Below are 24,376 nucleotides of genomic sequence, written 5' to 3' on the forward strand. Positions count from 1 at the left end.
CGCTTAGGTAGGCAGTACTCTGGTTATTGCCTTCAGTACATATTATGTATAGGCAGCCTGTGATCGGGGCGGGAAAGCAAATCCAAATTCCACACAATATGTTTATACGATGCCACACTGTGCCGGCGCAACTTCGGAAACTATATGTTTTCTAAATTGAGACATCAATTAATATGATCCAAAATCAGTTCAACCGAAAATCGGACCCTCGGGTATCAAGGATGCAATTCTTGTCCTGTCAAGTAAATTATTCGCCTTCAAGCTTCCGAGGTCATTGAGTGAAGAAGGAGGAATGTGCAGCACTGTAGCTGGCTCTCCAAGGCGGTGCGGAAGCTTTGGTTCTATCATGGGCCGCCAATCAAACCCACAGTCAACCTCCACATTTACTAGGGACATGGCTACCCCATCTAATCAGGCCCCGAATGGACCGGCTACTCCTGTCTATATTCTTCGAGGCCATGGTGCCCCAATACACGCCCTGGATATCTTCTCCCAGAACCTGCGGCTCGTCTCCGGAGACGCCAACGGGTGGATTGTTATCTGGGACTTGGTCAGCAAACGCCCCGTAACAGTGTGGAAGGCTCATGAGGGCGCGGTACTTGAAGTGAGAGGATTCAACTACGGTGTCGGCGGCACAGAAATTTACACGTGAGGTCGTTCCCTGAGTATCGGTGCTTACATACTAATCGAAAAATTAGACATGGCCGCGACCACAAGCTCTGCGTCTGGAAGATTCGAGCAGAGGACGAGGAATTCCTCGATAAGACTCTCCCAGTTGATGCAGCTGAAGCGGGTATCCTGGAGAAAAGAGCTCAGCCATGGCTGCTTCATTCATTGCCTGTTAACGCGCTGAATTTCTGCGCCTTTTCCATGACGTCTATCCACACGGATAACTCACCAGAGCGTGCTCAGATCGGACAGTCCTCTTTACCAAAAACCATCCTCTTCGCTGTCCCTAACGCGCTGGATTCTGGTGGAATTGACATCTTCCACCTTCCATCCGAGCTCCGCCTCACCACTATCGCGTCAGATCCATCCGTGAAAACAGGCATGGTGATGGTCGTCAACATTTTCGTCGCTTCATCAGGCGATCTTTATGTCGCATCCGCCTACGAAGATGGCCATGTTATGGTTTTCGTTCATAAGGGACCTCTCACCGCGACATGTTTCGAGCGGGGCAGTATCGCTTCGAATCCATGGAAGTGGGAGAGGCTCTACGCCAGTCGTCCGCATAGTCAACCCGTTCTTTCGCTTGATGTTTCTCCTAAGCGTGACTGTTTTATCTCTTCTTCTGCTGATGCTTTGATTATCAAACACCCTGTTCCTGGACCTGGGACGATCGGGAATATTCCTATTATCAATTATAAGGAGGAGTCGCCACTGAAAACGATGAATACGAAGCATTCCGGACAGCAGGGCTTAAGGGTGCGGGGTGATGGGAAGATTTTCGCGACTGCTGGCTGGGACAGCAGGGTGAGGGTTTACTCGGGCAACACGTTGAAGGAGCTTGCTGTTCTTAAGTGGCATAAAGATGGTTGTTACTCGGTCGCGTTTGGGGAGGTTGATCCAGGTTTACCACAACCATCTTCAATTGATGCTGAAGATAATGCGTTGCAAGGGGCCGATCTCTCGCTGGCCGCTGTTCAAAACCAACGAAGCAAGAAAATACAACAGACACACTGGTTGGCAGCGGGGTCCAAGGATGGGAAGATTTCATTATGGGATATCTACTGAATCAAATGATGCTAATGCTTTTATACAATAATAAGATCAGGCCAGGTTGAATTCACTGGCACCGGCATGCTGTTCTCTCATCTTGGCTCTCATCTTCCGGGCAGCTTCGTCCGTATTCGTAGAAGGCATGTCGTCAGCCTTCCTCTTGCTACCAGCGACGCCATTCCGTGCAGCCTTGAAGTCCTTCTTCGTATCCTCCTTTCCTTGACGCAAACCTGGAACGTTGATCTTACCAGGTCGATCCCGCAGAGCGAAACTCTTAGCAAGATGTCCCAGATGAAGTTCCTTAATGTCGAACATGCTCCGCTCAGCAGCAATATGGGTCGCATAGGCACGGACGTGGGACTGGAATCCGCGCCGCGCCATCTCGAGATACTCTGGGTTATCCAGAGCCCAGCGCTCAACGTCCATCTGCCAGTCGGTGGTCTTCTCTTCCCAGTTCTTACTTGACGATTCTGCGGTTGCACCGAATCCACGTTTTAAAATCTCGTTTGCGTCGGTGCGGGTAAGTGCTTTGCCTCCGTCGCGGTAGCCACGCTTAAGAATCTCGACATAGTTCTCTTCGCAACCGGGCTGGAGGAAGATACAGGCACGGCCGTCACGGCCCAGACGAGCGGTACGACCGATACGGTGAGTGTGGTCATCGGAGCTAAATGCGGGGTCGTACTCGATGACCAAGTCGACGTTGGGAAGGTCCAAACCACGAGAAGCAACATCGGTACAAACCATCACGCAGGCTTCACTGCTCTTCGAAAAAGAACCGAGAGTGGCGGTTCGAACGTGCTGAGGCAGAGAACCGTGCAGTCTGTGAATGATGACAGGATTTGCGGAGGTTGAAAAGGCCTCGGCAGGAGCAATAGTGCCGTGGGGAGAAAGCTTTTCGCGCTCTTCCTTTCCTGCTTCTTTATCTTTGTTGTCGTCTTCGTCATTATCCTTCGACTTTTGACCTCGTTGGCCGTACTTCCTGGAGAAAACTTCAAAGAGGAAATCAACTGAATCGGCACATGAAACGAAAACAATTGCCTTCATGACAGAGCCTTTCCGAATGAAAGTTCGCTTGAGGTAGGCAGTCAATGAAACCAGACGCAGCTTCGCGGGCACGATGGCATAAGACTGTTTCAGCTGAGCTGGCACACGGAAGCCTTCCTCTTCGTTACTAGGGCGAGACTCCCCATCCTCATCAGCAGGGTCCGCTTTAATATGGATCGCATCTTTCAAACTGATCTCTCCCAGCCGTTGCACATTCATCTTCAATGTAGCCGAACAGAGAACCGTGGTCCTGCGGGTAGGAACGCCGGGAAGGTGGCTTGGCCGCTGTCTAGCGTCAAGCTTTTTAACGATACCCTGCAATTCCTCCTCGAAACCCAAGTCCATCAACCGATCACCCTCGTCCAAGACCAGCCATCGGACATTGCTGACATCCAAAACTTGTGTGTTGTCCAAATGATCTGCCAAACGTCCGGGGGTGGCGACCAAAATGTTGAGACCTTTCCTTAGACGGGCCTTCTCGGACTTCTTTTTCTCTCCACCAATGACCGTACCACAAACGAGCCAGTTAGCGCAGCGGAGGAGGTTCTCTAGAACGACAGAGATCTGCTTGCACAGTTCACGAGTTGGCGCAAGAATAATCGCGAATAAGCCACTGTCTCGATGAACGCCCTGTCTATCCGGATGAATGTCCTGTTGCTGAGCGGCCTTTGAGAGGGCCATGATTCGTTGCACAAGGGGGAGCAAATAAGCAAGAGTCTTTCCTGAACCAGTCTCGGCCTGAATAAATGCGTCGGTCTCTTCCTTCAGCAATTGCTCAATTGAAGCCTTTTGAATCGCAGTCGGTGCCTTCAACTCCAGTTTGGTGAGCAAGTGGGCTGCCAAATTAGGTGACAGGCCCAGACTCGTGAAAGTATCGATACCGTCAATCAGGGCGGCGTTGGTTGGTTTAGCATCCTCCGCCGCTTCCTCGGGTTTGGGCTCATCGGCAGTTTTAGATTCCGGGTTGCTGGTGAATAGGGACGAGGCGAACTGGCCGGGATGCCGACGTGGCTGCTGTTGAGAGTGTGATCGATTGCCAGACCTGCCCTCTGGAGCGTTGAAGTCGCCGGTCCTTTGTCGCTTCACAGGTCTGTTCGCGGGAATTTGAATCTTGTTGGGGTTCTTTGAGTCGGCATTTCGCTGGCTTGCGTCTCCAGCGCCGGTGGGCTGGTGCTGGGAGCGCTTCTTTGCTGAAAGGCGAGCCCGCCATGTCCCTCCCTTGAATTTGGCCTCGGGTTTAATGACATTGTCGCTGAATGCAAAGTTCAAGAGCATTCCATCGTCAGCCATGATTGCAAATTGAATTCCCGTTGCCCGGGCTGCTTTTGTAGAGAGAAAAAACTCGAATGCCGGGAAAGATAAGTGCCTATCGTAACTTTTTCTGCCGCCAAGAAATGGAGTTATGGACCGCCTTACATTTCTGCCAGACTTACCGCTTTCAAGCTTATAGAGTCAACTTTTATTCGTTATGATGCTATCTACTGCATCTCTATATACATAAATGGGATTCTCATCTTATAATTAGGCCCGGGGATGGAGGATCAGATTGTCAATTAATCGAACTGGGACCTTGCCATTACCCAATCCACAGTCCTCACCAGGCTTGGTCTCTTCCAAAGGCGCCATCTTCAAAGCTGCACTAAGAACTCCACCTTTGGCAGGGTCGACGAAATCCAGCTCCTCTAAGCTTTCAGAATCTGCCAAGGAGATATAGTCAACTTCAAAGAGAGATCGCTCTGATGGCGACAGTCCTTGCTGCTTCGCGAGCACCTTATCCGTAACATTTCGTGCAGCTCCCAAGATATCTGCACGAGAATTTTTGCCCGCCAGATAAGCTTCTTCGGCAGCCTTGAGGGATTGGTAGATGGTGAGTCCAACAGCACGTCTGCGGTCACCGAGATAGACATTCCGAGAGCTGAGCGCTAGCCCAGTAGATTCACGAGTCGTCTTGACGATTCGGACGTCAGTTCCGATATGGAAATCCTGGACCATTCGCTTGATAACAACAGTCTGCTGTACATCCTTCTGACCAAAGTATACTCTATCCGGGGTGATTGCATTGAAGAGCTTCATGCAGACGGTTGCAACACCTCGGAAGAAAACCGGCCGAGAACCGCCTTCCAATTTGCTCGACAAGGGGGTGATCGTGACGAAAGAGCCATCACCATCAATCTCCGAAGAAGGCGGAAGTGTGGGGTACATGACTTTCGATGTAGGCGCAAAGATAGCTGTAATCCGGCCTGCTCCCGCCCCAGACCCAGTCTCTACCGCAGTTCGCCTCAACTCTTCATTTAATTCTTCCAATTTCTCGACATCACTGTCCCAAGTGCGGGGGTAGCTGGAAAGGTCCTCATTCACTCCAAATTGAGTGGGGTTGACAAAGATACTGACAAAAATGTCAGTGTTTTCGCGGGCCGCCTCTCGAATCAATGAAATATGTCCTTCGTGAAGGGCGCCCATTGTGGGCACAAAGCCCACCGTGCGGTCATTCTTTAATAATTGTCGGCGCAATTTGCGTAGAGGAGGCACGTCACGGAAGACTTGGAAGGACTCGGGTTGGCGGACCTTAGCGGCAGTGGTTGCATCGGCAAGAAGGGACGATGCAGCGGCTGGAAGAAAGAAGAAACAGAGTAAGCAAAGCTTGTTGACGTTGTGACAGAGTTATAGACATACAGGAAAAGGACCGCACGCCCTTCACCCAGCGCGACATGATGTGGATGTAAATAGTGGGAAATGTAGCTTTAAGTTGAAGCTAAACTCGAATTTCCGAATAATTAGATGGGCCCCACGTGACTTTGCACCTCGGCTGTGGGGAAGGCCCCGTGAATGTCATTCCGGGGTTGATCCCCGTTTTTGTTGGGATTTATTAGGAGCTATGGCCCTGTCCCGCATCTTAGTTCCATTTTCTGTTCCATTTGAACACTGAATCCCACTCATACCCCTCAATGGGCCAAATATCCAACTGATGATCTAGAGATATTCCTGCGCCATCGCGTCCCTGCTTTGTGACAGTCGAACATGCCGCCTCCTAAACCGACTATCAGCGATGAGCACTCCGCTCCAGACCTGGAGATCGTCGGAAACAAGCTCACTATTCACCCCTCTGGCTTTACGGGAGGACCTGGAGCTCAAGATGACCAAATCACCGAACGAAACCTTGTGCGTCACATGGCCCGATTCCGCGAAAACCCCTTCGAGTTCCTGCGTGAAGTCAGTCTGTACATGTCTGGAACAGGCTGGCGCGCGTACGACAACCCTATCGGCCAACCGGTGTTCTATTCGGGCTTCTCCGAACGAATGAAATCGTCCATCCTTTCGAGTAATATGCTGCAGGAGAAAGTTCGAGAACTGGCGTCTACTCGATTGACCGTGGAGGAGAAAGAGGGCCTGGTCGCGATTGTAGATGGCACTACTCTGGATGAAAAGCGAGCCCGTCGCCGGCATGATATCGAAACCAGTCTTCGGGAGGTGGTGGATAAAATGATGGACGATATGATTTGTAAGATGGAGAGCAAGACATTTATTCGCGGCGCATACTACTTGTGTACGCAGCTCCTTACACGGGCCTACCACCAAGGAATTCATGTCTCCAGTGAGGAGGTCTTGCGCTTGAGATCGGTTGCTGAGACAGCTGCTAGGAAGAAACAATCCATTGTTTTCTTGCCTTGTCATAAGTCTCATGTGGATTATGTCTCCTTGCAACTCATTTGCTATCGTCTTGGAATCGGCCTCCCAGTTGTTGTCGCGGGCGACAACTTGAATATTCCCCTTCTAGGACCTTTCTTGCAGCACGCTGGTTCGTTCCAATTCTCTGTTTAGGGTCTATTTCACGCTGACTGTTATAGGTGCCATGTGGATCCGACGCAGCTTTGGAAATGATCCACTTTACCATACTGTTGTGCAGGCGTACATTGACACTCTCCTCACAGAGGGCTTTAACTTTGAATGCTTCATCGAAGGTGGTCGCTCTCGGACAGGAAAACTGCTTTCTCCGAAATTCGGAATTCTCAGCTTTATTGTCGATAGTGTGTTGTCTGGTCGGGTAGAAGACACAATTATCTGCCCGGTCAGTACGCAGTATGACAAGGTTATCGAGACTGAGTATGAGATCTAGTACATGAGATGGTTCCCAATTCTGACGTGAGTATAGGTCATATATCAGCGAACTTTTGGGACAACCCAAACAGAAGGAGAACTTAGCTGATCTTCTTTCGTCATCTTCTGTCCTGTCTCTCAAGTTGGGACGAGTGGATGTTCGCTTCCACGAGCCTTGGAGTCTGCGTGAATTCCTAGGGCAGCAGATTACAAGGCTCAATATGGCGGACCTGGGCTCGAACCATAAGTTAGCACACGACGAGCGAGGACGCATTCTCAGGACACTGGGCTACCGCGTGTTGTCGGAAATCAATGATGTCTCGGTGATGATGCCGACTGCCCTTGTCGGCACCGTATTATTGACCCTCCGTGGCCGTGGTGTCGGAAAAGGCGAGCTCGTTCGACGGCTAGACTGGCTCAGTGAGCGTGTTCGGGCCAAGGGTGGTCGAGTCGCTCATTTCTACCGCTCACCGACTGAAATGGTGGTCGATCGAGCTCTTGATGTCTTAGGTCCAAAACTGGTTGGCGAGACTCCAGGCTTGGCGGAGCCAACCTATTATGCCGTGGATCGCTTTCAACTGTCATTTTATCGCAATATGCTCATCCATCTTTTTATCACCGAGGCCCTGGTCTCCGTTGCCATGTACACAAAGATCAAGCAGGGTGGCGGGCCCACCAACCAACGGATCGGCTACGAGGCTTTGAGGACTCAGGTCTCCTTCCTCTCCCAGGTATGTTTTTATTTATGTTCTCTTCATCACACAACCTTTCTAACATACATTTCTCCAGCTATTCCGCGGCGAATTCATCTTCCCGCCCGAGGGACTAGCAACTAACCTAGAAAATACTTTGAAGTGCTTGGAGGCCGATGATGTCATCCAAATTACTCGCGATAGCTCTGGAACCCCACAATTCGTTGAGTTGAGTGAAGCTGAACGTTTGTGTGGTCGTGAGAATTATGATTTCTATTGCTTCCTGATTTGGCCCTTCATCGAGGCATCATGGCTTGGTGCTGTTTCTCTACTTGGCCTCACACCACCACTTGATGGGCCCAGGGAGATTTGGATCAATGTGAAGAAGGTTCAGGATAGCGCACAACTTGTGAGTAATAATCAAGGTCTTGGGTCGTGACCAGCACCAGAAAACTAACATGTTTCAGCTTGGCAAAACATTGTACCACCAAGGCGACCTCTCTTACTTCGAAGCCGTGAACAAGGAGACACTCAAAAATTCCTACCAGCGCTTTGAGGAAGAAGGTATTATCCTGGTTGCCAAGGTTAAGGATTCAAAAGCTGGTCCAACCCTTCGACTTGCACCAGAGTGGACACCAGAGAGAGATCCTCACACCGGTCAGGTTCTGTCTCGTGGCAAGTTATGGGACTTTACTGAACTTATTGCGCAGTCCCGTCGTGAAGGGTGAGTCTATTGAGATAAATACTATGGAGGCTTGCTAACTATTCTGCGTAGCAAAAATCGCCGTGATGGTGCCACTGTCTCCTCGCGGGTCCTGAAAATGTCTGATGTTGTTGGGCGACAACTCTTCCTGAACGCATCCGCACCAGCACCCACCGATATTTCTTCGAAACAAATGCGCCGAAAGGCTATTGGGACGGACTCCAAGCTCTAGGTGTTTCTTGCTTTGAATTGCTTTCCCTTCGATCTTGCGAACTTCGTTTCCGTTAATGCACGGCTATGGTGATTGGATGCTGCTCATAATATTATACCCCTTTCTTATTTCGTCCGCCAGCTGCACGTTCAACTTACTGTACATAGCTCATAAATCCTTGTTCATATATGCCTGTCAATGAATCATTCGATACAATCACCCAATCTTGGCAAGGCATACATACTACCAACCACAACTAGTTGACTCTAGTATTTGTCGTTATTCATAACGCGGAAGTTCAATCCAGGTCGCCAAGATATTTAATTCAATCTTGACACAATCTCAATTATAGGTTTTTCTTCTAGGTATATTGGGTCATTCAGCAGCCTTGGCCCACTGTCACAGAAGCAGATCTTGTGCCATCACCAACGCCACCGACAGCCTCAACAATCACCGAGTCACCCTTGTTTAGCTTATCAACAAGGATGGCGGTCTCGAAACCATTGCTCGCGGCACTGCCCATAACTTTAGAGCCCGAGTGAATCTTCCACGACTCCACATCCGTCGCTCCATTCCAACTCACATACACAGTAGCCTTTTCGCCATCACTAGACGGGCACGCCAACACACCCGGCTTCGTAGAAGGTCGACCAACCCACGGGTATCGATATGCACGGTATGTCTGCATGGTATTATCATAGCCAAAGCGTGCGCGCATCACAACACTGCCATTCTCATCGTACTCTTCGATTTTGGGGACTGCACCATGGTCCTGGAGAACGTGGCCATTACCGAGCGGCTGGTAGCTACCCTGTGACTGGGCATACACCGGCTCGTCGGCATCCCACATCCGACGCTTGAGTGTAACTTTCTTCGAACCCTGAAGCTCAACATCCAGAACCATGCCTGTCGTTAGAGAAGAGCTTCCTGTGAACTCGGTGTTGTCATTGTTGTGGAGGCCGATTGTGACGCGCTCGGCACTCTGTGACTCAAAACGTGCATCGTGTTGGTAGCAGAAGCTGGTATCAAGGCTCAGATTGAAGTCTCCACCGGTGCGACCCTATTCATTTCAAGTAAGCACAAATCTTTTTTAAAGGGAAAAACCCAGATTAACGTACATGGAGTAGCCATGTAATAGTACCGTTAGGAGCCAGCAAAAAGATACTGCACATGTACCGTGACGATACAAGGTAAGAGTCCCCATACTTGGCAATCGAGTTGAGGTGAGGATATCCCCATGGGTCCGTCTTATTAACCCCAGAGCCAGCACCATCCGCTCCGAGCGGCGCGATATCATAACTCATAGGAAGCTCGTGGATATGCTCATATGCACTCCAGCGGAAGAGGATCTCGTTTGTCTTGATATCAATTTCATAGATCACACCGTCTTGGATCCAGCCATCCTTGGAGCCACCAACAGAACTCAAATCAGCTTGAGTGACATTGACGGCGGTGACCAGGACTGTTCCATCATCTGTGAATTGGCTCTCATGAATATCGATACAAGAATTGAATGACTCCGAACCATAGATCGTCACGAAGTTCTCGGCCTTGCAGTCGAGAGTCACGCGATGGATTTCGTCGTAAGAGCTGTTGAGGATGCTGATATGGCCAAAACCAAAGCCATCGGCAACAAATCCTTCCCAGTATGCAATAACTGACTCATCATCCAGCATCTGGGGGTGGAGGGCAGAGTAGTTGCCCATGGCTCCCTGCCATACTAGTTGTCCGTCATCGGAATAAATGGTAGGATACCCTTCACCACGTAAAATATCATGGGGAGACAGAAAAAGGTGCCCAGGTTCGGTCTGACCCATTTTCGTAACGTTAAGATAGGGAACTTTAATTGAGGTACTCTTGTATGTCTGTAATGGCCATAGTGTCTGCGCTGTGGTGGTACCAAGGAAGCCCGCAACAATTGCAAGGGCCCTAGGGATTCGAGTCATCTTGAGTCGGCCTATGGTGATCAAAAAAGCTAAAAACAGACACGAGGAATCTGGGACTTCTCTGTATTTGTTCTTGCTCAAGATTGAAGGTATGCAGGCCGCACTGGCTTAATTTATAGTCCATCTTCCATTCATTCTAAAGGTCCATGCGTATGGAGACCCTCTTCTCTCCGCATTTTGCCCTGGCAATGAGATGCTCGGGTAACTATAGACTTTCAGATGCTCTCGGTAATTTTACCTCCTCCACGTTCCGATTGAACCTTGATTTGGCATCGAGAAGCGAGCACCTGCCCCGCAATGTGATTTTTAACCCGCACGTAGACAACTGCTTCGTACTAGGCTATTATTCTTCTGCTTATAGCCGCTACCATGAAGTCGATCGGCTCGATCTACTTTATTGCATGCAAATATTCTTGCGGTGAACATGTTTAATCTTCGATAAGAAGCCACAATTCGTATCTGCTTTTGCAGAATATAATGTAGGTCCCGATTGGAAGTTAACTCTATCTTGCCTTGTTAGATCAAGCACAATAATCTTGACGCGTGCCAGGCGAGTTGTAAATCGGCCTCGATAAGGAAAGGTCCGCATGAAGTGTGGAAATTCCGCTTTCACTGGTTTTCCCCTGCGCCAATCGGATATGCCGACGCCAGAAGTTACCCTGCAAAGCCACAAAAGCCAAGCTTCTTCACTGTCTTTTCTGCGGAAAATTCCCAATAAAAATCAAGCATCGCGGAATGATACCTTAGTTCTCAGACCTCGTTCGAAGTCAATATCTGATAATGACGCATTTCCCTCGGGTATCAACATCGGGGTTTACCGGTGGGGCGGGAGGGACGGTGGGGATCGATACCCAATTTCCCCACGAAATGAAGTCCGGGGTATGGGGTGTAGACTTTGAAATTTGCCGAGCAGAGACCCACCAGGGTCTGCGGGGCCAATAAAGCTGAAGTCATCGCTAAATGTTGAGAATAGTAATCATAAGAGAATGGGTAGACGGCACTGAGATCGGCAATTCCTGCTCATCGGTTGAAGTTGCCTGGATGTGACGGTGGGAATGCAGCACTTGCTACTGCCTAAGTCGGTTCAAAATGTTGGATTTTTACAAAATTGAATAGATATGTGATCTGCAAGCTGAGTATTCATTCGGAAATTGGCGCTCAAAATCTGCTCTGGCGACTGATGGCAGATGATCTGTGTTGTCTCCGCGCTGTTCATTAATCTCGGGTGACTAGGTCGCCTCCTATAATATAGTTCGAAACTTGGATCTTGAAGGGCTCTTTATGCTAATTTTTTTCGTCGAGTCCTAGATTTGGGCGTTGTACGTGGTTAAGATAGGCTATATGACGAATCCTGTGGCTGTATGGCGAATATACTAACTAAGATAGCACCTCCGCACTTAAAATCAACGATCTCCGATTGAACATCATTTCATCGACTCATTTAAATGATTCCTGGGATTATACCTTCCAGGCTTTCCGTTACATATCTGCCCAGGGTAGTCTGAGAGACTTGGGGGGCTGGGCCTGAAGCGGGCCTGATATATAACATCAGAGACTTTAACCGCTAATAGCAAATGATAAATACGACTTAGGATCAAAAGGATTACGCGAAAGAAAAAGATGAGTACCAGTTGATCCGGATCACTCGGGTGATTGGTCGATCATGGGTGGTATGGGTTAGCAAGTTGTTGTTGTGAAAGTTCAGTTCGTTTACTGAGGGACAAAACTGACCCCTAGGGCATCAGGCACTTACACAGTGTAAGCACCAGGCAGGTTTGAATCACACTTTGGACGTCCTGATTCATCAGGCTAGTTGGGTGATCCTGTGAAGCGTCGTGATAGGTCGATCCTGTTTGCAGGTGGTGATCTTGCGACTCATTCACTTCACCCCAGTGACCCCACCCACTACTATAAATACTTTTTGACTCACCTCTCTTCTCTCTTCTCTCTTCTTCCTTTCTTATCACCTCTCAATTTCAGACTTCAAACTTCAAACGTCCAAGTCCTACTTTTGGATTTCATCTTCCATCTCTTCCATCTTTGAACTTCCAATCTTCAAACCTCAAACACAAGTTTCAACTTCGGAACTTCCCATCCATGTCTTCATCAAAACAAACATCCTTCTCAATACATCATGTCAATCTACCTTGATGCAGTGATCATTCCTTAGGATCAACTCCCAAACTGGGCTGACTAGTTCTAAGGTTTGTTTACAATTCCAATCCTATGACTTTGCTACCCTTTTAGACTGTGCCAATCTACCTTTCGAGATGACCTCCCACATTTCGCTTCCACGCCAATTGAGTCTGCGGAGTAGCTCTCATCCCGCCTGAAGCTTCGAAACTCCATCTGCGAACGCATCTTTGAACTCGTCACTGGTGTCAAAACAACAAGTGGTGTGGAGGGACAACCCACTGGGCGAAATTGCGGTGAAGAAGCACCTGTTGTGGCAAGGAGGATACAGCCTCAGCCACGGTTCAACAATGGCATGCGGTGAAGAAGCACCGGCCAAAACAAAAAGGGTGTGCCATTTCTGGCGTTGAAAGGAGACTCGGGCTGGTGGATCAAACCAAAAAAGAAAAAAGAAGCAATGTCGAATGTGTTTTGTTCTGTTGTGTTTTGTTCTGTTGAGACTTCTAGTATGTACAGTATCAGGCTTCTTATGTTTATGAAAGCCTTGTTGTCATACAGTCTGAATCTTGGTCTTTTTTTGGTGTTGCGATATATCCACTACCATTGAAAGCATGTTGAAAATCCAATTGACCATTTTAGCCAATCTTGCAAAGCCATACTTACTACTATCTGCACATATAATGATGTAGTGACCGTAACATTCGAACCCTCAATTCATGCTGTCGTCATTGTATTATCAATCGGTCAAAGCACTGCGAAGACACTGGGTGGATTTCACCTACCGACCTTGTACCCAATCTAAGAGGAATAAGTCTCTCGGCATCATGTACTACATTACAAATAGCAAAATCTGAAAATTTGATGTTTTGGCAGGATTGAACTGTTAAACTACACATATTATGTCAAGCAGACCAGCTTTCGAAGCGTGTTCATGAATGTGTTGTACACAAGACCAGAATCTTGAAGCAATTATATATTTCCTCTAATCCAGTGACAAGATCGTAACAATGTAACACACTATATATTAAACAAGTCACAGTCTAGCTGTGGACTAATAACACCAGCAAAGCCTCATGCAGTGCCCCAAGGCTGCAAAGCTTAGTAGACCTTGAATCCACCAGGCATCAAAGTCTGGAAGACACCAGTGGGGTCGTACTTCTTGGCAACCTTTTGCAACTTCAGGTGGTTGGCCTCACCGTATCCAGGGAACATCGACTGGAATCCAGCGGAGTCACCCATGTAGTTGAAAGCATCATACAAGCCAGCCTTCTCAGTGGCGTTGTTGATAAGGTAAGTGGTCTCCTCAACCCAAGAGGCGACAATATCGTCATAGGCCGATCCAATCCACTCGACGACCTCAGCGTAGCAGAGGTACACCTGGGAAGCATCCAGGCCAAGGGCATTACCGCCACGAACCTCGGAAGCCTTGATCCAGTCGGCGCCGATGGGCTGCCAGTCCAACTCGATGATGGAAATGTTGGCAGAGGGGATCTGGGCGTAAAGCTTGGGGAGCTGGCTGAAGAAGGTAGAGTTGATGATGCTGATACCCTGGTAGAGCTCGTCGTAGGTAGTTCCCTTGACGGTTCCGGCAACGAAGACATCACTGGATTCTGTTAGTGTGCATTCAAGGGGAGGATCATTATTGATCTTGGATCTTACTTGATGCCGTCGGTAACCACCTCGCCATTCTCGGCAGCGAACTCCGCAACGGTCTTGAAGGCGAGAGTGCTGGCCTCAGCGGGAATGTCGGTGAAGGGCTTGAAAATCTCAGGGAAGGTGCTGTTATCGCTGTCGTAGAACAGGATCGCGGATGCCAGAGTTGCGTCTCCGGTTCCGTCTCCGGGAACAAGCGCAGGCACAATGTGCGACTTGACATCAGAGATATTGGCGGAGTATGTTGCGATAGCCTAAATGAGTCAGTAGATGTTATGCATAGTCGGTTGGGGGTAAACATACCGCGAGGAACTGATCAATGTACTTAGCAGCCACGGTGTAACTACCAGCCCACACCTTGCGGGAGGGAATAGTCTCCATGTCAAAGCGGGTGACCAGACCGAAGTTGCTGCTACCACCCTTCAGGGCCCAGAACAAGTCCGGGTAACTGGTCTGGTTGACCTGAATGAGAGAGCCGTTGGCCAGGACAACCTCATAGTTGATGACGGTGGTACAAGCAAAGCCGACCTGGTTACCATAGAAGTTAATACCTCCAGCAAGGAGCAGACCAGGCACACCAACGGGGCCAAGACGGCCACCAGCAACGGTCAAATTGTAATCGGCGAGGTAGTTGTACACATCGATCCATCTGCCGGTGTCAGTTCTTTGTTCCCATGGGGCGTGAAGTAATAGTGGCTTACCGGTAAGCAGGGCCGACCGACAGGATCGACTTATCGTGACTCAATTGCAAAGTAGTCAAGTTGGACATAACAACCAAAACACCGCCATCGATATTGTTGGAACCCTATCAAACGTTAGTGTTCCGACTATTTGCCGAGGGTACTTTTGTCTAGCGCAGATCTTACCCGAATGCCCATGTGGCCGCCACCACGAACGGCGAACTCGGCATCGGCATCAATGAGCGTTTTCAGACCCTGCGCCAGCTCTGCACTAGACTTCGGACGGAAGACACATCCCGGAGACATGATCTCAGTGTTCGACCAGAAGTTCTGAGCCTCATACTTGTAAACCTTGGTCTTGGGAAGGAACACTGCATTGCCCAGGGGCTTCTGCAGGGCACTGCAGCCAGCCGCGACAGCCGGGGTGGTTCTAGCCACGTGGGAATCGGCTGCGACCGCAGTAGCCGCGCCCACCAGGGACAACAGAAAAGAGGCCACACGCATGATGGAAATTGAACTGAGGATGAATCAAAGGAAACAACCAGGCACCATGTGGATGAATTTAAACTGACAGCTTGCGCAATTTAAACACGGATGTTGCCGGACAATTTCTGGAATAGGTATCATCGCCTGCCGAGAGTGGTTGCTTAGCGTCTAGGCTGGCTTGACTTCGGTGTTTGCAATAAGCCCCGTGGGGCTCCATCCACTTAGCGCGATGTGGCGTGGAGCCGAACTCACAGATACACGGGAACTGGAAACGGTCATTGTGCGAATTGATTAAGATATCTATAAGTCGAGGGAATAGAGTACTTTGATTTGCTTTGGAATGTGAACAGTAAAGAGAAGTTAAAGTTATGCTTCCAATGAATCGTGCTGGTTGCGAACGCCACCCGTCAATAATCCAGGAATCGAGTCAGGGGTTCCAAAGTAAATATTATTCAACCGGCAATTGGGATCCACTTTATGCATAGAACTTTATCGAAGGAATTATTGGAGTCCATTCCATGGAATTTGCTAGAATTATTTGAATAGATTTTATTTTACAAGTTCAATTGTCATGGTATTATTGTTGATCGTCATATTTACATTTCAATGTACATTTGCGCCCACAATAGGGGACCAATTAAGTGACTATCAGTTCTATATCACCGCGTTTGAGTAGGCGTGTTCTCTATGTCAAACTCCACCGTCCGAACGATACCATCCATCTCTTTCGTACCGGCACTCTTCGGAGATAAAATATGCTCCTCGCTATCATTGTCAGGCGCGTTTCGCGATGCAGTCATTGTAGCAGAGTATAGATGATTACGGTTCGAGAAGTCGGGTTGCCCGCTTCGGGGGATGGAGTTCAAGGGGTGTGCTTGTTTTCGAGATTGGGATCCGTAGTATCCGCCAGCGGAGGAGAGACCTAGGAGACGGGGGAAGTATCGTCGGATAAAGGGGCGCATGGCTGTGACGGAGCCACCGAAGATTCCAAGGTTGAGTTCGATTGTGCACCATAAGAGAGCGTTGGTGGTCGTCCCTATAGACCTATATTAATCGTTGTTTGGGTCAATTAACGGGGTGGGCTTACAAGTAAGATCCGAGCTCGTTAAAAGATAGTATAGGGTGACGAGGCGGATACAGCTAACAATTCCGACACTAATGATAACGTTAGAAGGAGCATATTTTCACTCATGATCAAACTCACAAGCATCCCATTGCGAGGACACCGCAAACGGCAACCTTCTGTCGCGTAGGCATTTGCAATCGATAGATCCACGGTCTGGCACCTTGTTAGCCCTGCGTGAAACTGAAAAAAACAAGCAACGTACATCGGCACAGCAACAGTTGCGAAATCGGTAAAAATGCCTAAGCCAGCATTGGCGAAGTAAAAGACAGGACGGTTCATACATGAACCAGTTGTTATGGTGAGGTCCCATGATTTGGCGATTGGATTGCAGCTGAAAATGTTGGCAAGGATACTGGCGACGCTGTACCCAGCTGCAATGAAAACGATGGTCCAGACAGCAATATGGAATTTGCGACTTGGGAAAATTCGGAGGTAGAAGATTAGGACGGAGCATTTGGTAAACCCAGTGGCTGCACAGTAGATAATTGCAGCGACGAGATTCAGCTATGTGACATGGCGAATCAGTAAACTCGACATTTCAGTAAGAATAATGGGTTTTTACTAACCTTGCTGAACATTGGTGAGTATGTATCTAGAGGAACATCCCACATGTGCTTTGCCAGGCCCCAATTAAGCACTGATGATGTTAGTTTCGTTACTATGCATGAGTTGCACCATCTTCGCTTACTGTCCAAAGTCACTCCGGTAAGAACACATGATAGGGCCTAGTATAAAATCCTATGTCAGCAGGGAATCTTCGAGGCTGAATACAAACGCTGGTTAAACATACAAAAGCCATAAGCATCAAAACTAGAGGGAAAAAAAGTTAATTAGGCTCACTCAATGAGAATCGGCGATACTGACCATCATCAGCGCGAAAGCTTCGCACAATGAACAATCGAGTCCATATTCGCACCACAAGAGCAATGACAGCCAACGTGAGAAACACGCAATTCACCACCACAAACTTGATACCGCAATAGTCCGGGTCGATAAAGTTGGATGTCTGGCCTGCAGGCGGAGAGGAGGCGGGGGTAATATCATTGGCCATGGCCCTGGGTCAATGAATATTGACCATCCGCAACCGAGGGGCAAAAACAGTAGTGATAGGATAGACGATATATAGGAGATCAAAAGAATGTCAAGACTTATATCAAATGTGAAACACGGAATGTCAAAGTTTTCTAGATCCAAAGGACTGGATGTGCCGTGTTTTGACCATTGAACTTTCGCATGCAAGATTCCATTTCTCGGTCCAATATACTTGGTGTCTTACAGGTGGGGGCTGGTCAATCTCTCAAGCTCCACTGTTAATGCCGACCGGATCCGTTGTCAATCCTTTGTGGCTAGAATGCCCGGAGTTTTTCGTTTTTCTCTCTCTACGGAATCATCATACGGAATACGCGGGATTAGGAAACTTGAACACTCAAGCCGAACAGAGGAGTGGAGAAGAGGTAAGGGAATTGAATTTTTTTTGAGAAAATCTGCAAGGAACAAGGGATGCGCCCCTCAAAACCATGACTGACCTACTATACGGAGAACACACGAGGGGCATGTTCAATTCAATGGTTCAAACAGTCTGATCCACAACCCCAATAAGGCAACGATTGTCCGCACAAACTTCAGAAAGATCTTGTTTGATCGATGAGAGAACCTCAAGAGTCTAGTCCCCACCTAAACATTGTGGACTTTAAAAATCCTTCGATAACTCCTTTGCTTTGAGAATTATTGCATGTCAGTGCACGGCGATCAATCCTGTATACAGTGATGGCATTTAATGTCATCGACACTCATTGAATATTTATTGGAATCAATTGAACACATCGGTCCCACTTTGGTGGGTTTACCACTTCACAGACGGAGTTGAACGAATTTGGAATCAAGCTGCTGATGGCGTACCCGGTGGCGCTTGTTGATAATTTCTAGAATGATTTTTTACTTGGAAATGTTCAGGGGTAGTCCCCCAGGCTTTCGAGATCTATCATCTGTGGTTCATATGGGGGTGGCGTGATGTGGCGTCTATTGATTCATGGTTGGGATCTTCATCAGTAGGGGTATGTGCAAAAGTACGAGATCTATCGATGCATTTCTTCAGAAGTACTCCGTACGGCGTACTAGGACAACATTAAGGCAGTAAACATGCGCCTTTATTCAGTGTGAAGAAATTTCGATCACGGAGACGGACTCCGAGTAGTTAGCTAACGAGCTAAAGTAGTCATCCCCACTTTCATCTATACTAGGCTCGTCAACCATCCGGCCGAAGCCCCGGAAATTACCTTTACTTTGGAATTGCAACTCCGTAAAAATTGATCAATGGCGCTTATCAACTTCAACATGACTTCTTTAGGAAAACACTAACCCCCCTTCATTGACATTGCAATTGCATGATGTGTTCTTACACCGCCCCTAGATATTAGCCCCACTCTCGAATGGCATCAACTGGAGCTACTTTAGTCAAAGCCGATGGCTGAATGTGGCGGTTTCTGTATCCAATCACTGAATTGAAGAAATCCCGTTTCATTGCAGAAATTTAGCGCACTAAGTGAAAATAAGGACTGTCAGCGCAAATTGCCGAGCAGGCTCATGCAGGAAACTGCCGTTTGTTATGCATTGGTGATTTTCAGTATGAGATTAGTGCCATAGTAGCTGTCTTCCACAGAGTAGATTGAGTTACTATTCTTGGTATGGAGTACAGTTCAGACCGAGTAATGACGTGCGCTATGCACTCCGTATAAAATTCGCGGCAAAATTTCCTGGACTCTGACGGCTTGGCCTGTTAGATAATCAATTCAATCGGTGTCCAGGGAACTCATAGTTTATTCTTATGCGCTTGGGTCTTTACCCCAGACGTGTTTCACGTTATTCACAATGCATAGGACGATCAATGGATCAATGCAGTCACTGGTTACATCTAGCCATATCTCCGAGCTATGCTGATCTACTCTATCTCAGCTGGAAATCCTACCGATTGGAAGAGCTCACAGTGGAAGATCGGAAGAGGACCTTATATATCCCTGTCAAACCCACCGCTATTCCGCGGAAACAACTCGCGTCGCATCTCGGCAACCTCGAAACTAAGCCACGCAACACTGCAGCTACATTTGAGGAATTCTGGAAGACATGTGCAAAATTTGGCGTTTTAGGCATGGAACTATGCCCCACAATGCTGCTTCAAACTGGAAAAACAACCGCATAAGCACCGGCAAGATATGAAATGCCCAAATGATAAAATAGCCCTGCATGGGAATGCCACTTGTACATTATATGAAATCAACGGCCGTGACAAGAAACAGATGGAATTGGCGGAGCAAAGAAAAAGGGAATACGGGTATCATGATCTGATGGATACAAGCAAGCTATGCTCACATTTGCACGTCCCCATCCGCATCTTCGCTTGCACCAAGTGCTCCGCCGGGTATCCGTCCCTCGTTAAGCTCCTTCTCCAACCGTGTGATCTCCGCCATACTCTTTGCCTCGCGAATCATCTTCTCCACGCGCTTCCGTTCGGCATCTGTGAGCTTTACGCGGATCGCCTTGTCGGTTGAGGTGTTGTTTGTCGCTGCGGCTATCGAGGCATCGAATGTCTTGGACTTGATACCCTTGATCTTTGATGCGAGGGCGGACGGTTCTTCGAAGGTACCGAAAAGTTCCTTTGCCTTGGCGCGCTCCACGTCTTTCACTTTCTGGTAGTCGAGGAAACGCACAGAGGGAGCCACCCAGATAACCCAGTACCGGTAGTTCTATGATGAAGTGTTAGATACAAGCCGGTTCGGAGGCAGACATTGGAAGCTACCTCTTTCCGTGTAACAGGGTTCTCGAGCAGAGTAAGGTGTGTCAACTTTGTGAGAGTGCGAAGCGACTCGAGATCCGCAAGCTCGGACAGGTTATTTGAAGTCAGGACCAGGGCTGACAAGTTCGGCAATGAAGTGCCCAGGGAGGACTGAATGTGGCTGATTCTATTGCGCGCCAAAAGAAGTGTACGGAGGCGGGGGAAGAAGGGGAAGTTTCCGAGCGAGGAGAGGTCGTTGTCGGTGAAATCAATGGCATCTTGGTCCTGCGGGTTGTTAGCACGCGATCTCTTCCAGAATCCTCACAATGTGTAGCAGGAACACCCTTGTACTTGAAAAGGTGGCATTGGCTGAATCGCAGGAAATGGAATCGACTCACTTTGGCAACTCCCAGGTTCTCAATTGTGGGGATCTTGTGTCCTATACGACTCGACGCATAGACGATGTGAATGCAGCTCTTTTTTAAACGTGTAGTATCTGTCCTTTTCAGGTAGATGGGTGATTCTTCAACGCACCTCTAAGATCCAGCTCTCGGTCTGTAAGCGGATTAATGTAGGAAAGTGAATTCTGAATGAGCTCGACGGTCAAACGCATGGCGGCGGTGGCTTAAGTCGAAATTGGAGTGGCGAGGGGAAAGGTGGACTGGGTTAAGAATTCTATCAGGAAAGCATATGCCAGCTGATATGGCAATAACACTGAATCAACTTGTAAGTCAAGAGAAAGCTCAATGGACGAGAGAACCTGTCGCAAGTTTCTCTAATCAAGACTAGCTTGGACCGCAGCCCTTTCTGCCAGGCGGTGTAACCAGATACATATCACGTGATGATATATCGCGGCGAGCTTATGGAAGATGTGATCAGAACTAAAGATACATGACTGGTTTACGAGGTCCAAAACAATTCGTCTGAAGATTCGATAAATTTTGAGCAATGTATTAGTTTATATCCATTAAAATTCGCAGTAGAGTGCTAATGGTACACTGCCATTACATCCAAATCACCCGGATCGGATCGAAAGCACCGAAAGTGTACTCCTCCAGAGTACTGGTTTGAATATTGTACCAAGAATTGAAAGCATCAGCTGCAGCACAGCAACACCTTAAATGAGGATCTCCCAAAGTATAGGAAGATTAGTAAAAGCAGGAGACGCCAATGGGGAGAAAATGCAATGCAGAATAGAAGCAGAACGTGTCGAGGTTCACGAGGCATAATTCAGTTGAGGGGGCATTGCGTCAATAGCATTAATCATCGGCAAGGGGACTCAGGATGGGCGATTTTTGGTGAAGAGATCGCGTGGGACTGCCAGCTCTGGAGCGTCGTCCGTTCGTGGTAGGTCCCAAGGCGATGGGAGCAAGGTGTTCCCGGCTCTCAGTCCGTACCACCAAGCCTGCCCGATCCATAGCAATGCCTGATCCACCACTGATGCCCAAACCAATTGTCGCAGATGAGCTATTGTCAAGAGTGTATTTCAAACTAGGGTTGGTGCCACTGTTGCCCCAGCTGGAAGCCCGCTTCGGCGGATGAGGGTTCACCCCATCGACATCTGAAGCACGTTCATCTATATCGCTGCCATCAGAGTCGGCTCCACCCAGCTCAAACTCCTGAGCACCATTCTCCATGACACGCTCGTAAGAAGGAGCATTTCGGTGGAAGAATGGCAACCTGCCCAAGAAGGGCCGTCGTTTCTTCGGGTGGTTGGGATGAGATGGGCCCCCTCGGCGAAGGAGATTATTGATGCGGTGATAAAGTCGCAAACGACGGCTCCGACCGCAAAGGAAAAAGGCCGCCACAACGACGATAAATAGAAATAGAAGGATTCCGGGGATGCGACGAGGGGAGTCACCGTCAAACAGTGCGTCATGCCAGTGCTCGCTGTGGAAACCCTCCGCATCGGGCAGAAGCTGCACGCTGGGATATTGGAAATCCTCGGGAATACCGGGGATGTTGCTACCAAAACCAACGGGCAGTGCTTCCTCATCATCCGTAGGCACCTGCGATGATGCATATAGGACTATTTTGCCCAGTGTCCAGCTGACTTCAGTCGAGTCAATCTTGTTCACAGCCTGGAAAGCATCCAGATAGCCCTTTTCCTGGCCATGAGCCAAGACCTCCTTAGTCCCGTTGTGAGAAGAAGAAGTATCTTCCAGGCCAACCCGTGGTATCCCAATACCATCGTGCAGCATGTTAATGATCCATGAGGCCTTGAAGCAAACCTCATAGGCCTTTTCATGGTCAACCTTCTTGCCCCATTGTTGTGTTTCAATCCCTTGTTCAATGGAGTCCCAGTCTTGAGAGCAGAATGTTTTAACCCGCTCTTGGTAGGTATTGAAGTCATATGCCTTATCCTTGTAACCCATCTCGAAAATCTCATGGGTTGTGTGCCAGTACTCACTAATTCCGATGAAATGGTTTACATCAAAATCGATGGCTGGGACATGAGTACCGTGTAGAAGACATGGGAAATCTGAGCATGGCGCATCTTTATCCAGTAAAGGAAAAGTTTGACGCAGACATTCATCAAACCTACCTGTGCCCAACAAACTTGGTCCAGCGGGACTGCCTGGTGGTAGCTCCTTGCCATCCAGAGTCGTGCGCAGACCGTTGGGAAGACATGGATCCGGTAGGTCTTGAGTGTTCGAGCCCATCATTGCTTGTAACGATTCGACAAAGCGGCGTCTAGCTTCGTGGACACCAAATTCCAACCATGATGTCACAAAGATTCGGTGCTCCTGCTGAGTCCCATCGATATTCCGCAGGCGTAGCAGGGTCAAATCATTTGCATGCTTTTGGGTCTCGGTTTCATTAGGAGCGAAGGCAATCTGTGCAGATGCCCCTCCCATATCCAGAAAGCCATATGTGTGATGTCCTTTGCCATGATCGTGGGCTAGCGGAGAGTCGAAAGTTCCCATTAAGTAGTTGGTCGCAATCCACCCGTACAATCCCTCCGTCACGCCCGGAATCACTTGAATATGAGCGCCGCAGTCCGGCAACAAGAAATCGGTGTTCGCGCGAGCGTAGGAGCAGATCTGATCGAGGAGTAGCTGTCGTTCCAGGTTTCCGAGAAGGCGCATTCCAGCCGTGGCAAGTAAAAAGATCGGTGTGTCCTTAGCATCATCCTCGGGAATTATGTTCTTGGCGTGGTCCAAGAGTTCTGCCAGATGGTCTGGGCCGATGGAGTCGGGTCTATCGGCGAATGAAGAAACACCTGGGAAGGAACGAGACCAGTCAGTCAATGGAGGCGCTTGAGCCAAACTCCCTCTTCAGACTCACCTGGATGGATCTTCTTCACCCATTCCTCCTTGGTCTTGATTTCCGGGAGCGATTTCAAGCCATCAACATTCGCTTTCTTGCGCGCAGCGGCATTGCGCAGCCAGCGATATACGTGGACACGGGTCCCCTGTGTTGTAGGTTAGCGACACACACCCTAGGCATAGAGAAATTATTGTTCGTTCGAGTCCAACATACAGACGAACCAGCGTCCAGGACAACACCATAACGCCCTGTGGGGTGAATGTCGTGTCAGTCAAATCTGAGCTATTTTCGGAACAGGCTGGGCCGCAGGAACAAACAACTTTAAACTCACATTTGCCCATTTGACTGGTTAATGGTATAGCATGACCAGCAAAGCGAAGGGTAGAGAGCTCCTAAGAGCAGAGCGAAGAGCGAGGTCGAACGAATGACGAAAATAAACGGTTCGGATGAGGAAAGAAAGAGATAAGGAGTCTTTAATTCTGAGACGCGAGGCACGGCAGGTACTAATACCCGGTGTGACGGGGGGCGAGACCCGCTCTAAATTGGCTATTATGGCTAATATGAGAATTAGTATGGGGCAATAAGAAAATGGTGATCCGCATAAGGGAAGGTACGGTAATATTACGATGCATGACGAAACCCTGTAAAATACCACCCGCTTTCGTTCGTTCTTTCCGTTTTCTACCATTTTTCTTGCTTTTTTGCTTGATTATTGACGTCGTTGTTTCCCCAAGTATCCACCTTTAACAGGTGACACTTCATTTGATGTGTCCTTTGTTTACAGAGTTTTTTTGTTTACAGAGGATGTACATCAATCTTTACATATAAACTTCCAACCTCGAAGCACAA

The 24,376-nt window shown here is 48.6% G+C and overlaps 9 protein-coding genes across 9 annotated transcripts; 2 read left to right on the forward strand and 7 right to left on the reverse strand.

Moving 5' to 3' along the window:
* Positions 1-394: 394 nt before the first annotated feature.
* N7520_011378 (WD40 repeat domain-containing protein) lies at positions 395-1,734 on the forward strand (the record flags this gene model as incomplete). The annotated part of the gene is made up of 2 exons (XM_057145311.1): positions 395-648; positions 699-1,734. 2 exons carry the CDS (start codon positions 395-397, stop codon positions 1,732-1,734), a joined length of 1,290 nt encoding a protein of 429 aa, XP_056991065.1.
* Positions 1,735-1,770: 36 nt separating this feature from the next.
* dbp7 (putative ATP-dependent RNA helicase) lies at positions 1,771-4,053 on the reverse strand (the record flags this gene model as incomplete). Its single annotated transcript, XM_057145312.1, has 1 exon — positions 1,771-4,053. One exon carries the CDS (start codon positions 4,051-4,053, stop codon positions 1,771-1,773), a length of 2,283 nt encoding a protein of 760 aa, XP_056991066.1.
* Positions 4,054-4,284: 231 nt separating this feature from the next.
* N7520_011380 (pantoate--beta-alanine ligase PAN6) lies at positions 4,285-5,473 on the reverse strand (the record flags this gene model as incomplete). The annotated part of the gene is made up of 2 exons (XM_057145313.1): positions 4,285-5,372; positions 5,437-5,473. 2 exons carry the CDS (start codon positions 5,471-5,473, stop codon positions 4,285-4,287), a joined length of 1,125 nt encoding a protein of 374 aa, XP_056991067.1.
* A 308-nt stretch (positions 5,474-5,781) lies between these two features.
* Positions 5,782-8,485, forward strand: N7520_011381 (lysophospholipid acyltransferase family protein; the record flags this gene model as incomplete). The annotated part of the gene is made up of 6 exons (XM_057145314.1): positions 5,782-6,559; positions 6,609-6,864; positions 6,914-7,589; positions 7,648-7,959; positions 8,018-8,274; positions 8,326-8,485. 6 exons carry the CDS (start codon positions 5,782-5,784, stop codon positions 8,483-8,485), a joined length of 2,439 nt encoding a protein of 812 aa, XP_056991068.1.
* A 358-nt stretch (positions 8,486-8,843) lies between these two features.
* N7520_011382 (arylsulfotransferase family protein) lies at positions 8,844-10,410 on the reverse strand (the record flags this gene model as incomplete). The annotated part of the gene is made up of 2 exons (XM_057145315.1): positions 8,844-9,524; positions 9,583-10,410. 2 exons carry the CDS (start codon positions 10,408-10,410, stop codon positions 8,844-8,846), a joined length of 1,509 nt encoding a protein of 502 aa, XP_056991069.1.
* Positions 10,411-13,641: 3,231 nt separating this feature from the next.
* On the reverse strand, positions 13,642-15,380 carry N7520_011383 (FAD-binding oxidoreductase; the record flags this gene model as incomplete). The annotated part of the gene is made up of 5 exons (XM_057145316.1): positions 13,642-14,146; positions 14,203-14,450; positions 14,500-14,845; positions 14,898-15,001; positions 15,063-15,380. The coding sequence occupies 5 exons, from the start codon at positions 15,378-15,380 to the stop codon at positions 13,642-13,644; spliced, it is 1,521 nt and encodes a 506-aa protein (XP_056991070.1).
* Positions 15,381-16,021: 641 nt separating this feature from the next.
* On the reverse strand, positions 16,022-17,539 carry N7520_011384 (uncharacterized protein; the record flags this gene model as incomplete). Its single annotated transcript, XM_057145317.1, has 8 exons — positions 16,022-16,398; positions 16,450-16,517; positions 16,567-16,641; positions 16,691-16,992; positions 17,055-17,125; positions 17,177-17,213; positions 17,279-17,298; positions 17,353-17,539. The coding sequence occupies 8 exons, from the start codon at positions 17,537-17,539 to the stop codon at positions 16,022-16,024; spliced, it is 1,137 nt and encodes a 378-aa protein (XP_056991071.1).
* A 2,311-nt stretch (positions 17,540-19,850) lies between these two features.
* Positions 19,851-20,870, reverse strand: lea1 (U2 snRNP complex subunit LEA1; the record flags this gene model as incomplete). The annotated part of the gene is made up of 4 exons (XM_057145318.1): positions 19,851-20,228; positions 20,282-20,542; positions 20,656-20,696; positions 20,792-20,870. 4 exons carry the CDS (start codon positions 20,868-20,870, stop codon positions 19,851-19,853), a joined length of 759 nt encoding a protein of 252 aa, XP_056991072.1.
* A 646-nt stretch (positions 20,871-21,516) lies between these two features.
* On the reverse strand, positions 21,517-23,868 carry N7520_011386 (putative nucleoside diphosphatase (Ynd1); the record flags this gene model as incomplete). Its single annotated transcript, XM_057145319.1, has 4 exons — positions 21,517-23,480; positions 23,546-23,672; positions 23,741-23,775; positions 23,859-23,868. The coding sequence occupies 4 exons, from the start codon at positions 23,866-23,868 to the stop codon at positions 21,517-21,519; spliced, it is 2,136 nt and encodes a 711-aa protein (XP_056991073.1).
* Positions 23,869-24,376: the final 508 nt, after the last annotated feature.

The sequence above is a fragment of the Penicillium odoratum genome (assembly GCF_028828045.1).
Source record: "Penicillium odoratum strain IBT 22623 chromosome Unknown utg000008l_segment0_segment0, whole genome shotgun sequence".
NCBI lineage: Eukaryota > Fungi > Ascomycota > Eurotiomycetes > Eurotiales > Aspergillaceae > Penicillium > Penicillium odoratum.